Genomic DNA, 15,785 nt, shown 5'->3' on the forward strand with positions numbered 1-15,785 from the left:
AGGTAATGTTTTGCTAGAATATATTTTCTAATAAGACAGCTTTGAAGTCTGTGCTGTACACCTGGTCCCATGTAAGGGGGGTTGAGCATATTCTTTACTCCATTTCCTTGTTTAGGTATCTTTTTAGATAGCCTGGGTCAGCCTAATCCATATGCCCACCGTAGTGTATTGGGACAATTAGACAAACAGTTTAGGTAGAGTCACTGACTGTCTTGGGTAAGTCTGTCTTATGCTTTTCTCTTGACCAGATCACTAGGGTGTATTCTTATACATATAAATAAATATGATAAAACATTGTACTATACTTCAAGTCATTCGTATTTTGATGGTTTGTTTATAGCAGGATACATTTTTCCACACCAGCACAAAACGCAGGGATACTTATTGTTCGGTGTAACGGCAATAACGCAGGTGAGTTGAATTAACACAAGGTCATAATTATTTTAACATTTTCAAACTGCTCTGGTGAGATTGATGAAGCTTTGCACCCGCAGCAGCACATAATCCTTCCTCTCGCACCAAACCATCTGGAATGGGAATTTTGCCGTGTGTGTAATGTATTGGCCGGTATGCCTCTGCAATCTACAGGACCAGTGCCCTGTAGCGATATACGCAGCAGAGCTGATATTCTTTCATTGTACTTTTCTCCTCTATCCACTATCCTGTTCAACTGTGAATTCTCCCAGGTCCTCTGCATTGTATGACCTTCAATAGGCAGAGGACAAAGGCAAGAGGTGAGATATTCCCTTTCAGATGTGTGGGCGTTTAACCTGCATTGGGAGCCGTCAAACTATAGGGGCCCCCAGGTGGCTGACTATCCCAGCCTCCCCCAGTGTTTTAGAACATATCTTTGTCCTTGAAAAGCCCCCTGTATGAATCCCGGGTGGAAGCTGCTCATAAGTGTGTCTTTCAGTAATCAAGCCATCAGACACAACACAGCAGCCAGCCACTCAATCAGCTCTATTTAACAGTCTACCTAAGGGGTTAACATTGCCAACCTTGTCCATCTGTTGCTAAGGAAGTGTTGCCTGTTGTGCAGGAAACAGGGAGAGCAGTTTCCTGTTATGAAGAGACGTTTTTAAAGGGTTGCTTTCATTCAATCATGCAACAGATGCCGGCCCAGGAAGCCTCGGCCAATAGCAGAAGCTTTTTGGTGTCCTGGATAAACTGTTTTGGAACTGCTTTTAGGAACTTTTCTATTATGTGTAGTCTAGTAGACTCAGGAAATATTGCACGAGCAAATCATATTGTATATAACAATTGGTGAGAAGATTCATAATTAGCCTAGGCACTTGAGGCATTTTCCTCAGGCTACAATTATTCATCCCCACTCAGACATGAGGGTGCAGCCTACATTACACACTTTAAAGCAAATAGGTGAAAAGGGCTACATAAACCCCATGTGGTTAAGCGTTAAGAGTCCCTCAGGGCTCTATACTCGTACCTTTTCTGTTTTCTATCTGTTATTGTGTTGCATTGTGACATTGTCGATCTGCTATTTTCAGCGAAAGCTTCCCCACAATATGGATGCTGGGGTTTGGTTAAGCCTTAAAGCCTCAACTGTCCCTAAACAACCCAGCTGTCCAAAGTTCAAATGCCCTGGCTGTGTTCTGCACCAAAGTCGACCTGCCTGCCCTGTGACCAATGTCACATCAATACATATCTCTGTGCATATGTAGCCTACATATCTATCTCTGTGCAAAAGCAACTACAACAATCCCACAGCACAAGATTTCTCCATGGAGGGGCATGCATTCATATAATAATAATCACACATCATTTCATTTGAATATGTTCATAGGTCCTAGACCTAGGCTACTCAGTGTGTGAGTGTGGGTTTAGCCTCATCAGGGAGCGTGAAGGAACACCTCCCGTCTCCTCACAGACAGCGTTGCCATGTCTGCTTATTATAAGCTACTTTGGGCTTGTTTTTCTGTAAAGTTGCTTGTAAATATTAGTTGTGGTTACGGGTTGCAGTTGTTGGACTTGTTCCTAAAGTGTAGTTGCTTATTTGAGCTCTGCTTCCTAATGCTGTTTAATTAAAACAGTGGTTCTCAAACATTTTCATGTCAAGGACCCCCAAATTAATATGTATTTGTCCTCCCCCCCTGACATCTAAAAATATGTTGTGCCAGGGACCCCATGTACCAGATTTGTGTTGTTAAAATAAATGCTTAAAAAAATATCCAAAATGTTCCACTTTTTTTCAGGATTATCTTTGAAAATAGTAGATGCATAATATGAGCACTTTAAACCTACGTATATTATACGTAGGTTTAAAGTGCTCATGTGGCTTCTTTTTGGGCTTGTTTTCATAAACCAGGTTGCTTATTTCTATCGCAGAATCTGGCAACACTGCTCCCGTCTCCTCACAGATGCTGGCAGCAGCGCAGCGCATCAGTCTGAGTCCACAGACACACATGACCGTCCGCTGGACACAGCAACACACTCTGTCTGAACAACAACCAGAACGGAGTGTTCTTCAAGAAGTAGCTCTTTAGTTGGAGGAAAACAGGACTTTGAGGTGTTGTTGTTATTGTTTTTTGTTTTTTTTATCAACTATATTTTGTGCGCAATGTGTTTGTTGGACTAAGTTTCACGTGCAGCACAGTGGAGCCGAAATGATGTGGAGAACTATCGGTTGCCATGGTGGATGATGTTCCAAGATGAATGCAGGTGCGTAATTAAATAACAGATAATAGCCAATTCACTTCATTCATGTTTAATGTAACAAAGCGACCTTTTTAAAAAAAAACTGCAAGAAAGAGACAGTATAGGCTACTAGAAATGTGTACAATAAATAATGAAAAGAAAACCAATATTTTTCCTTTTGAAAATATGGTCCATTTGTTTTAGTTGCTAAGTGCGGTCCAAATGAGGTTAATTGGCAACTCAAAGCAGAAGTATTTGATTGATTGATTGATTGAATACTTTATTAACAGTTTGCAAAAAAAAGAAAAAGCACAGAAGTACAGTTTCATACAAAAGGATGCTAAAAGGATTAAACCCCCCAAAACACTATGGCTTGTTTCCATTGGGGTCCTGTGTACTCAATTCATCAAAACATTTAATGACAAACAATGATATACAATAATATGCAAAAACATCATATAAACGAGTACATATTTTTTTAAAGAAAAATATGTACAGTAAACAGTTGGGGGGGGGGCATTTCTGTTGATAAGCTTTATGTTAAGTATAATGTTACTTTATTTAAGCTATAATGCACTATCTTGTATAGACTACTATATTAACATGAACAACTAATCAACATAGGATATTACTGTCAGTCCTCAGTGCAATGTATGTGGGACTAGATTTGACCTGTAGCCTTGGATCAAGACTATCATAGATGTATTTGATTGAGTCTGACTTTTGCTTTCATAAAGCAAACGATCAAATACATCTATGATAGTCTTAATTGATCCAAGGAGAGATTTGACCCTGTCACATACATTGTACATTAGCCCTACACTTGCTTGTCACTATAGTTTTCCACTAGCAAATTGTTCAGTGTAGAACTGGACTTAAGCCATGTCTTTGAAACAGCTAAAAAATGTGGTGCTGGCTACACAAATGGCATGGCATGCAAAGCAAGTAGTAACAATATGAATCTACTAAATAACCTTATACAATTGAGCCCTTGATGCCAGCATTTCTGTACATTGTTGTTCTATGACAGATTGTAATGAAATATTGTGCCTTGCTCCTGTTTACAGTTTGCATGATATGGTATTTGTCAAGATCTGTGTTGTTCCTTAAGTCCAACTCTATAGCCTATAGCCCTGCCACTTTGGCTTGTTGGTTTATTGTTATGGGTTGATGGGTGACATTTTCATGATCAGCACGCAGTGTGAAATCACATCCTGTGAGCTTGGCACAGTCAAGGTCCCCAGTATCTCTTCCTTTGTTTTGTGTGTGTGTTTTTTTCTTCTAAAACCTCTTGTTTTTAATTGAATTCTTGTTGCATAATTCATATCCTGTTGTTCGCAGTTTGGTACAGACTGGGGCTCTTGTGTTCTCTCGCCATGTTTTATTGTTTGTTTGACGTATACTCAAAGGACCTTTTCAGCAAAAGTGTGTGTGTGTGTGTGTGTGTGTGTGTGTGTGTGTGTGTGTGTGTGTGTGTGTGTGTGTGTGTGTGTGTGTGTGTGTGCGTGTGTGTGTGTGTGTGTGTGCGTGTGTGTGTGCGTGTTTTCGTGAGAATCGGGGAAGAATGACAAGAAGGAAGTCCATTTGTGTTGTGAAAATGTGTGCTCCTGGAGGGGTTCATGGAGGAGTGAGGACTGAGAGTGTTGTTAACGTCCTTCCCCCCAATGGACAGGCATCCTGTGTGGAGTTCTTCAAGAAGAAGGGCCTGCTGAATTTGTGTGTGTGGCTGGAACTGGAATGGAATGTCATTTCCAGGCGGAGAATGCAGTGATGTTGAATGAGATGATGGGTATACACAACACACTATACAGTATATATATTCAGGGTACGGTCAGTGTGTGCGTGCGTGTGTGTGCGTGCGTGCGTGTGTGTGAGAGAGAGAGGGGGGGAGAAGTTAAGAAGTGATTGGAGGAATGAACATATATTTGTGGTACTGTAATGAGGAGAGACACAGAGGGAGAGAGTTGCGATGGGACATAATCGGCATTATCGTTTATTGCGATAAATAATCATACCATGGAGATTTTAATTTATCGTGAAATTGTCCTTTGTCATACACTGGACCTATTTGGACCACGTTTTTCCATCAACACCAAATTTGTATTGATTGATTGATTATTTTATTTTCGTGTCCTGCGCACAAAGTGTTATTTTGGCCACAATAAATCATGAGATGAAATGTTCATATTGTTGCTGTCGGGTGGAAACCTCATATGTCCAAAACTGTTTCTTTTCAGGATTCAAATTCAAAAGTATCAAAATGATCAGATCTACAAGCTCAAAACGCGCTTGCGGATCTGCTATTTTTGATACTTTTGTGTGACACTGTAGTATGATCACGTAGGTCATTCATTTACGAAAAAACACAAAAAGTTAAAATATGGAGATTTCTGCCCGACAGCAACGATATGGTCCCATCCCTGGAGGAGAGAAAGAGAAGGGAGAGAGAGCCCAGATAGCCCAGAGTGCACACAGGGTTTAATAGGATGTGCGTCAGGGGCAGGTACTAAATAACAGGAAGAGACCAGGGGTGTATACGTTTGGTTAAGTACGGGTGTGTTTCATGACAATGCTAAGGCTCATAATCAACTCCGTTGAAAGACTTTGACCATTTTTAATAGCACACTGGTGTTCTTCTGCGTTGAGAAAAAAAAAACACCATTTCAAATCAAAATGATGAGATCACCCGGATGTTCTCAAACTGGGTCAAAAATCTGCACATATTAGGATACCTACAGTTACAGTGTTCGGTTGTGTAATCAACCATAATATAAAAATACACAAATCAATGACATTGACATTTACAGCAAGTGAGGAATTTATTGGACTGGACTGACAAACAGCAATGGTGTTGCGTAATGATCAGCCACTCATAACAGTGGTAGGGGGTTTAATCCTGCCTCTAAAAGTTTCAAACCCTTGTGTGTGCGTCCAACCTGTATGGTACATGTCGTATTCCAGACAGGGAGATGTTATTGTTCCTCCTCTGAGTTCCCTGTGTGGCTCTGTTGTTTTTCCTGCAGATAATGTCCCCTACAGCAGTCTGCATGTCACTGACTCTTATACAAGCTACTGCCTTCCTTTTCACTCGCTGCAGAAAAACAAGACCTGGACTTAACTCCATCCATGCCTTTTGTCTATCCATGTGTGTAAGCTTTGGTGATAGTATTCATGAAACAAAAAAACATCAAAAGCAACATTTAGCCGGGTTTTACACTTACAGTTGTTATTTTTTGAAGCGTAACTAACTGTCCTTCTTTTTGTTGCCCTCTGCAGATTTTCAGAATCCACTACAAATTCCTCGACCGAAAATCCACAGTCATCTGACCATCACGGTGCAGTCCAAGCTGATGTCAAAGCCTTGTCCCCCTGCCCGTGGTCCCAAGCCTCCTGTCGCCCCCAAACCCAGACCTCTGTCTGAACTTCACCTGCAGGGGGAGCCCTGTCCCCCACCCAGCCTCAGCAACGGTGACCTGTCCCATTCGGAGGATGAGGCCGAAGACCTCCCTGAGATGGCCGAGGGCTTGCAGGAGGAGGGACACGAGGCAGAAGATGAACCCGATGACACTGGAATGGGAGACAACGACAATGACAGTTGTGAAAATCTAATAAAAGGAGAGATCGTGGAGGAGGAAGAGGGAGAGGTATTGAGTAATTCTGCTGAAACAGACAGCATCGGCTCTGTGGACACGGTCAGAGCAGTTGATGGAATTATTACTGATGCTACAGACCAACAAAACGCTGAGGAGGATCTGAATCTACCAGAGGGTGAAAATGACACTACCTTAAAGTGCAATGATGAGGCAGATAATTACAATACAATATTACTTTCATCTCCTCAGAAAGAAACTGAAGATGAAGCAAGGAAACAGGATGAAGAAGTGGTGCAACAGAATGTCACTGGAGAGACTGACACAGCTGAGGACCTATATGAATGTGTAAAAGAGCAAGGCACTGATCAATGTCCTCTGTTCAGGCAGTGTGCTAAAGACAACGACGGAAGCCTTGATGAGGACAGTGCACTAGGTGAAGCTGCTTTGCCATGTGAATTGACAACAGGCGAGGAAGCAAGAGGATTCGCGCTTGGGGCACGCTTCTCCATGCTTCCGACCGTGTGTGAGGAGTATCCTTATGACTTGGTTGGCCCCACAGATGACGCCAGTGACACATGTGAGTCATGTGACCCTAATGAGATGGGAGACACAGAGGTGTGGCAGCCGGAGAGAGCCACAAAGGATCCGTCTGGGCGTTTTCGTTTCACAGCCAGTACAGAGGATGTGTTTGGACCTTATGCTGTCATTGAGGCACTGCCAGAGGATAGGACCTGCACCGCTGACCCAGAGTGGTTAGAAGATGACAGCTGTGCCAAAGCTTCACTCAAGCTAGAGCCTGCTGGCACGTCGAACCAAGAGCCTTTCTACGTGTCGTCAGACGATGTAGACAAGCTAGAAGATAAAAGAGCCTTCTCAGGGGAGGCTGAGGTTCAAGATGACAGAGGGGAGTCCAGTGAGCACAAGCTATCTGCAAAGGACAATGAGTCAGTGGATGAGTATGCAGACATAGACGACTCATTCTGCCCAGAGGCAGATGACTTCCAGCAGCTTGAGTGTGTTTCATCAGAGGACTATGTCGAGATCGGGGATGAGGAGGATGAGGATGAAGACCAGGATAAGAAACGGATTAAAGGAAAGAGCGTGAAAGTGAGAACAGCCAAGCGGGAGCAGGCTTTTCACAGCCAGAGGAACAGCTGTCAGCCTCGCCTCAGGCTGTGCAACATTACCGTGCCGTCAGACCTGGACCTGGGCCGCACCACAGAACTCACCAACAGGGTGGTCTTTGCCCACACCACTGAGGCCTTCGAAGAAGATATCGAAGAGCTGGACTGCCACATTGTGCCTTATTATGACGAAACAGACTCAGACAGCAGTGAGCATATATACGAAGAGGCTGGCTTTGACTCAGAGGGAGAAAACTTTGTGTCCCTGGACCGCAAGACCATTGTGACGCGATCGCGTTCCTACTCTGGAAAGTTTTCCGGCTATGTTCCCGAAACAGTCCCAGAGGAGACCGGGACGGAGTACCAGACTCATGACTACTGCACCGTGGCCGTGGATCAGAATGGCGAACCTCTCAAGCGTCCAGAACAGCAGGAGGTCAACCGCTTGATCCCGTCTCTGAAACCTCGTCGTTTTCTGTTATACTCGCGTTCTGCGGAAGGGCCGGAATTGTCAATGATCAGCCCCACAGGGATTGACGAGGTCAGGATGAAGGGAAAAGATGACACCATGTCTCTGCCGTGTGTCATATCCTCCTCCGGGAGCTTCTCCCAGCGTAGCCATCAGTCGTCCAGTGGTGTCTCCACGCCAACCTCTATGGTGGACATACCACCGCCGTTTGAGCTGGCATACATCACAAAGAGGCCAGTCACCAAGAGTTCCCCATCATTGCTGATCCAGCACGAAACCACCGATAAACCCAAGAAGAAGACATCCTCGTTCAAGCGCTTCCTGACCCTGAAGTTCAAGAGGAAAACAGAATCAACGGGTTTCAGCGACGGTAGTGTTCGCTCGTCGCGTTCGTCCTCCGAGTCGAGTCACCACGGCCCGGTGAGAGTCATAGAGTTTGACCGTAAGAGTACCAGCTCCCCTCAGCTGCAGTCACGCATGGTGAACCCCCAGCAGCGTCTACCGGACTTGCCCAGTGCCTTCATCTTCTACAAAGACCGGCAGAAGAGGAAAGGCGACCTGAAAGCCTATAGCGGCCGAGGCGTGTCCAGGGGCGAGTCTTTCGAAGAGCGCACTCGTCGCCCGCTCATGCCCCTTCCCCTGACCAAGCCACGCTCCATCTCCTTCCCCAGCGCGGACACGTCCGATTATGAGAACATCCCTGCCATGAGCTCTGACTATGAGAACATCCAGATCCCAGTCCGGCCCACCAGAGCTGTGACGGTCACCGAGTTCTTTGAAGACCCGAACCGCATGACGATTCCATCCAACGAGAATGACGGCTACGTGGACATGAACAGCTTCCCTGGGATTGATAGCAAACCCCAGTCGCCTAAAGAAGAGGAGACCGAAAGGTAGGATAATGAACCACCTAAACCCTATAGGCTACACTTAGAAGTACGACGAATTGCACAAATAGCCGATCTACAAGCTCACAGCATGTCACAGTGTGACGCATTTTGAACTTGTAGATCTGTCATTTTCTCTATTTAAAAACACATTGTTTCAAATCTTTTGAAATGCCTATAATGACATGTCCATAATACCTGTAGTGATGAAGGTTGAAAGTAGTTAAATGTACTTTGTGTCTATTATTCATACATTGCAATACAGTGTTAATCGAACTCTGAGAGTATGAAAATGGACCCATTTTACACTCTCATAGTTAGATTAACTCTCCGGATTACCGGCCATGATCCATGGATTTTTTTACATCATAATATGTGCGTGTGCTTCAAACTAGTTGATATTCATTATTAGTGAGAAAATATGACATGTTTCATGTACTCCGGAAGAATACAACCACTGTGGTGATATTAGTCATCAGTGGAACTGGGTTAGGCCCATGTCTCATCACTTCAAAAGAGAAGTCTCCAGACAGTCGAGCCCAGTTGACAGATAGTCTCTTAGACTGTAGCTCAGATGAAACAGCAGGCACCTGGTTGAATAGAGTGTGATGAGATGAACAGCATGCTGCAGCAAGCATCACTGGCTTTGGGAAGATGGACAATGCTTGTGGGAGAGCTTATGCCTGTTTCCCATTCAGCTATTAGAGGTTGCATCTGGAGCTGCTACTTGTCTGAGAGGGTAAAGAACAGCTCAAGTGGTTAAGTGGAGTACAGGTTTATTCACAAGAGAATTCTGCATGTCATTATCAGCTGCAATTAAATGTGAGAAAGTACCGGGCGGGGGGGTCGGGGGCGTGAAAGGTGAAGAGAATTGAGGTGACAGAGAATTGTTTTATTCTTTTTTTTCCTCCAATACATTGGAAGGCAGGGAAATGAAAGGGAGACAGTAAGGGGATGGATTTCTTAATACACAATGTGAAACAAAAGAATAATGGATACAGACGTAAAACATGGAGAATAGAAGCGATGTGGGATATATCAGGGAGAGTAAGAGCAGTTCTGGTGTAATTGCTCTCTTGTACCTGACACTTGTGGTTAAGTTTAGGAGGGCTTTCATTAAAGTAGCTCTCTCCCGAGTCCTTCTCCTTCATTGGACCCTGGAGGGGGCGGTGGGATTTACTGCAGTGTGTGATAGAGTGAGGAAACACCGGCACTGGCTGGTACCAAATGAACCTGGCCTGGGCCACTGTATTTCAGCCACTAGGGCCTGGCCCCAGTAGTCTTAATAAAAACACATGTGTTATATAACCTGTGCACAGTCAAAATGACAAGCCGTTACTCTAACAACTATAGATGATCATTTTGTGCCACGATGCCTCGGCATAAAATCATTTCTTATTTCCTGTGGTGCTATTTGCTGTTTCGTCCACGTGCAGTTAACTGTAATTTGTTGCAATGTATTTTTATTGTTTTGTGTCCGATTTTATTTAGAGGGCCAAGAAAGCGTGGCGAGATATGATATGTATTGGATCTCGTGTACTGTAGAAGTGGATACAGCTTATTGTTTCTATAATTTTTCCACATAAACATCAAGCCTGTTGTGATTTTCGCCGCAGGCCTGCTGTGCTTTTCAGTATTTTTTCCTCTGTGTTTACGTCCAGTGTACTTTAAGGTAACACGTTTGAAAGCTCCTCCATTTCCCAGACAATGGCCCCTCAGAGCAGGCTCTTTTTCTCCCAGTGACGTTATCGATCGTCTTATTGTGTGGTGCAGGTCTCAGCCCTCAAACCACTCGCATCCTATCTGTCCTGTCACCTCGCCTCCGCCACATTCCCCAGGAGATTCTCCCACTCCCGTGGCCCCCTCTTGCTCTGGTATCTCTGTGTACATGTGTGTGCTGGTTGGGGGTGTGTGTGTGTGTGTGTGTGTGTGTGTATGTATATATGTCGATGCTTGTCCATTTGTGTGTACGTACGCGTACACGCACTCGTGCACATGCGCGTGCATCCTCTTTCTAAACCCCAAAAGGCAAAGGCCTTGTCATTGTCACTGTCCAGTGTCCAAGTCTGCTGATGGCAGTGATTTATTGAGAACTTATTCCACAGTCAACACTCCGGCCTGCGGAGAGAATCCGCATCATTGTGGATCGCAGAATGACTGCATCGAACACACAAGTATACGTAGCATTCCTACAAAAGCAGACGAGCGGTTCCAGTGAACTCCAAAAGCCCCTATGGCATAGGTTTGGGTTTGTTTCTCTTGCAGTGATTAATGTGTAGCATGGTTGGAACACTGCTTCAGCATATATAGACTCAGACTGTAGGCCGGGCAAAGAGACAAATATTCATTAACAAACCAACAGTGGCTACCATAGGTAAAGACATTATTCAGAGAAATTATTCATCCCAGGCCAAGTAAAGACATTGCTAATGAGTGTGGGTGTGCACATGGAAGTGTGTGTGTGTGTGTGTGTGTGTGTGTGTGTGCGTGCGTGCGTGCGTGCGTGCGTGCGTGCGTGCGTGCGTGCGTGCGTGCGTGCGTGCGTGTGCCTGTGATGTATTTCTGTGCTGCTTTACCGAAGGGGGGAGACTCTAAACATAATGTTGTCTCAGCAGTATTGTCCATGTTCAGAAGAGTGCTTCAGAGAAGAAAGCCAAGGCTTTGTGTCTCTGTTATTCAGAGAACATTCAGCATTCTTTGCGATCAGTCAAAGCAATTCCAGGTGGACCAATTACAGTCCTCACACAAACATACACAACACACTGTAACGGAATGTTGTGCCGGGGCGCTGCATGCTAAGCTACACCGAAAGATTTAACACAGCAGTTTAAAGTGAACTTCTGGCCACAAAGCCCTTTAAAACAAGTCCTCGTTACGCTAGCGTTAGTTGTGGTGAGGAAGCCATCTTCTTAACCCATTAAAACCGGGAAAGCATTCTGTGTCATCTTCTTCTGAAAACCTGAAAACCTCTCAGGATTTAGAACAGTGGTTCTCAAAATAGAAGATATACAAGCTCACAGCGTGTCACTTCGTGCCACGCTGCGAGCTTGTACATCTGCTATTTCTTTTAAAAACATTGAAAAATCTTGAAAGTGTTGAATTTTTTAACACAAATATTCACTTCTGGGGGTCCCTGGCACAAGACATTTTCAGATGAGGGGGGGGGTCCCCAGCCAAATACATATCACTTTGGGGGTCCTTGAAGTCTTGAAGTTTGAGAACTACTGCTTTAGAAGGCATTTGTAGAATCGGCCTCAGGTCTTTTAATGGGTTAAAGTGAACCTCTGCTCCATGTAAGGCCACAAAGCCCTTTAAAACAAGTCCTCTGCTCATCACGCTAGCGTTAGTTGTGGTGAGGAGGCCGTCTTAACCCATTAAAACCGGGAAAGCATTCTGTGTCATTTCATTTTAGATTTTAGCTATATATCTTTTTCAGAAAACTCTTTGGATTTAGAACAACTCAAAAATAGCAGAATTTTCTTTTTTGAAACATTGAAAAATCTTGAAAGTGTTAAATATTTTAACATAAATATTCTCTTCTGGGAGTCCCTGGCACGAAACATTTTCAGATGGAGGGGTCTGCAGCCAAATACGTATCACTCTGGGGGTCCTTGAAGTTTGAGAACTACTGCTTTAGGCATGTGTAGAATCGGCCTCGGGTCCTTTAATGGGTCTTGCGCTCGTTACGTGGTAGCGTTAGTTGTGGTGAGGACGCCATCTTAAAGTGCGTTGCTGCGCTGGGTGGTGGCCGCGTGCGGCGAGGTGGCGAGCAGGGTGTGCCACTGGCCTGCCAGGCCCCGTGCCAGGCGCTCCGGGGTCATTGCCAGGTCGTCCCCGGGGAGGAAGTGTCCTGCCTAGGAGCTTCCCACCCGCCTGTTTACAGGAAATGCAGGACAAGGGCGGAGGGGCTGGCGGGAGGCTGGGAGGTGGAGACAGAGGCAAGAGGATGGAGTTTAGAGGAGTGGGGTGGGGGGGGGGGGGGGGAGAAGACAGAGGGTCATCGGGGCAGGGTGGAGGTTCCCAGACTCCCCCTGGAACAACAAGGCGAGGTGGGGCACTGTGAGGAATGCCAGGTCTGTTGCTTAGGCTTGTCAGGGAGTGACTGTGGTGTGTTGCACTGCTTACATACAGTATGACATACATAAGTTGTCAAGTTGTTAAGCAAAATTTCATGCAAGATATACAGTATAAGTAAGTAACGCCTGCCATGAAATACTCGTTTGAAATGGTGAAAATAGCCGATCTACAAGCTCACAACGTGACACATCGCAACACGTTGTGAGCTTGTAGATCGGCTATTTTCACCACATGAGACCGTCGTACAACAAAGTATAAAATGAGGTTTAAGTGGTTAAGGATGTTAAATCTCTACACAGAAAAATCCTGAATGTTGGTTTAAATCTAGACCCATAGGGGTCCAATTAAACGAACACTCCAGACTTTGCTGTGTATATTTGTTATTGTTACATTGAAGATGCGACTAATAATCAGAAAGCACGTAGAGGGAAAGGTGCTGTCGGCTATTTGGCCCTGAGGTAGCCTACAAGAAGAATGTCGGCATGTTGCATTGTTATTACAGTAACAAAAAGCACTGCTCAGTGTTGCCATGTCTGCTTATTATAAGCGACTTTGGGCTTGTTTTTCTGTAAAGTTGCTTGTAAATGTTGTTTTTAAAGTGTAAATATTTGGACTTGCTTCCATTTTTTTTAATGATTGTTTAAACCAGTTCTCAAACATTTGCATGTCAAGGACGCCCAAATTTATGTATTATTCCAAATATTTCACTTTTTGAAAGTAGCAGATCTACAAGCTTGTAGATCGTCTATTTTCAAATAGCCAATGTATTCTTTTGGGCTTGTTTTCATAGACCTGGCTGCTTATTTCTCTAACAGGCATCTGCTCCATTGCGTCCTAGTGAGGACAGTGTGACAGGCAGGGGGCCTGTCACATTTGCCCGCCACTCATTACAGCACTGTCACAACAACAGCCATAGGCTACATAATAACTGTCATCAAAAACTGTAGTGAACAACAACAATTTCAAGCTGCTCCCCAGTCTCTTAATCCCCTCCAACAACATCCCAATTGTCGATGCTTAGGAGACTAATGAACCTATTCCCGCCGCACGAACACATTTCCTGTAATGGCGCCATTAGAAGAGGAGAAAGGGCCTTTCTGATTGCAACTAATATATATTTTAATACTCAATGTTTAGCTCAATTGAATTACATATTACAAGCACCATCAAATTCCCCCGCAAATGGGCAGCATATCAGTCTTCTAGAGAGGAAAAGTCATTGTATGACACGGTAGATTTGACTCTGAGGTATTATAGAAGAGGTTTGTGTTTGCCTGGCATAATGGTGTTGCCTTAATGGGCTTGTTAACTGCCCAACGTATTGCTCATATTATTACAAGCTTTGCAAATGGGAAGATTAGAGGAAGCTGATTGGACCAACATGCAGAAGCCATATTTGAGTGGGATAATAATAATAATAACATTGGTATATATGAGAAATGATGACGCTGGCTAAATGGAGAAACCCTTTTATGCAATGTATGAATGTGGAAATTGTTTCTGTTTACGATGGTTTGTCGGCTTCTGCGTTCTACTGTAGTATGTATCAACATAAATTGTCTTTGATCTCCATCTATGTAGATGTAATCTGAGTTCCCAGAAGTTTTCGCCAGCTCTCGCATACAAACGGGAGGGGCGAGGAACTTCTGGGCCAAAACCCCTGTATTTGTGGGCGGGATGTAACTTACGCTCAGATTCTGAGCGGACACGCTCTCAGACGCCGGTCTGAGAGCTGTGCAACTCGTCTAAACAGTCCGACGAGAGACAAACAGCAGTACACAACAATGGCGGCCGCAATTTCTCAAGGAGAAATTACTTCCCGTCGCTCCTATTTACATGCAACACCCACTGCATGTGGATTCCGCCCCCTTTTCTTCATTGGCTATTGATTTGAATCAGAACGCAGTGGCCGCGCCCCCTGCTGTCCAGGCTCTGAGCCGAAGTCTCCCAGACTAATGTAGATGTATCCCAACACTGTAAAAGCCTCAGTGTTGATTCAACTCAGAGGGTGAAAAGATCGGATAATGTAAATGGATAGATGCACATGGGAATGGCATGGCATCAATGTGGATCTCGGACTTCATGTGAACAGCCTGTGACGTCAGTCATGTCGTCGCTGTCGACCTCTTATCTCCATATTTTATTGTCTCCGCCGGAGGCGGAGAGTATGTTTTCGCTTCGTCCCACTGTGTGTTCACCTCCCTCCTAGCCAAGCTAACATTGGTCAAGCTCCACGTGACACGTGTCAATATGTTGACACCAATGCCTTTGATTGGCTAGAGGGACGCATGACGAAATAAAATCCTATAAATAGGTGTGTCACTTCAAAAAGCCATTTATGTTTTTGAAGTGAGGTAAGACAGGATCAATCAGTCTTGATTGGAACAGTACCTTCCAGTACAAATCACCCGTCTGTGCGTGTGTGTGTCCCTCTGAGAACACCTAACATTGGTCAAGAAAAGGCGCAGAAGGCCAAAGCTAAGAAAGCATACTCATCTACAACAGTAACACAGAAGAGGACTATAGAGTTGAATTGATCCCACAACACGGCCGAAGTCTTAATACTGTAACAATTGGCCACCTTGATCAAATACATTATGTAGCACTAGAGAAAACTGACATAGATCAAACACACCAATCAACTGCTGAAACTGTTCAAGACAATGAAGATGAAGAAGACAGACAAGCATTTGAACAAACCAGTCAATTACGACGACTCCCATATGACACATTGCTTCAAGAAGAACATTTTTTAGATGCAGACACTACATATTCAGTCGCCCCTGCAGAACACCAAAAACCACGCGCATTCTACCAAGACGACCCGTTCTACCAAGACGACCCGTGCTATTAAAATAGCACGGGTCTGCTGGCGGAGACTTGTGCTCCGAGGAGCACATTTTCTAGTCTTTTTGTGTTTTTGCCAGACCCAAGGGGTCGGGCTTACATGAGGCTTTGTACCTGTTTCGTCCATACATGGGCA

General features: G+C 44.5%; 1 protein-coding gene across 3 annotated transcripts in view; it reads left to right on the plus strand.

Moving 5' to 3' along the window:
* The first annotated feature begins 2,426 nt into the window (after nucleotides 1-2,426).
* Nucleotides 2,427-15,785, plus strand: part of fgd5a (FYVE, RhoGEF and PH domain containing 5a) — a 60,068-nt gene continuing 46,709 nt past the window's right edge. For all 3 annotated transcript variants that reach the window (XM_080423753.1, XM_080423754.1, XM_080423755.1), the window contains exons 1-2: nucleotides 2,427-2,676; nucleotides 5,929-8,731. In XM_080423753.1, coding sequence (XP_080279879.1) covers nucleotides 2,667-2,676; nucleotides 5,929-8,731 — 2,813 coding nt within the window. In that variant the 5' untranslated portion in view covers nucleotides 2,427-2,666. The remainder of the gene's footprint in view (nucleotides 2,677-5,928; nucleotides 8,732-15,785) is intronic.

Source organism: Gymnoscopelus braueri, assembly GCF_963280865.1.
Source record: "Gymnoscopelus braueri genome assembly, chromosome: 3".
Lineage (NCBI taxonomy): Eukaryota > Metazoa > Chordata > Actinopteri > Myctophiformes > Myctophidae > Gymnoscopelus > Gymnoscopelus braueri.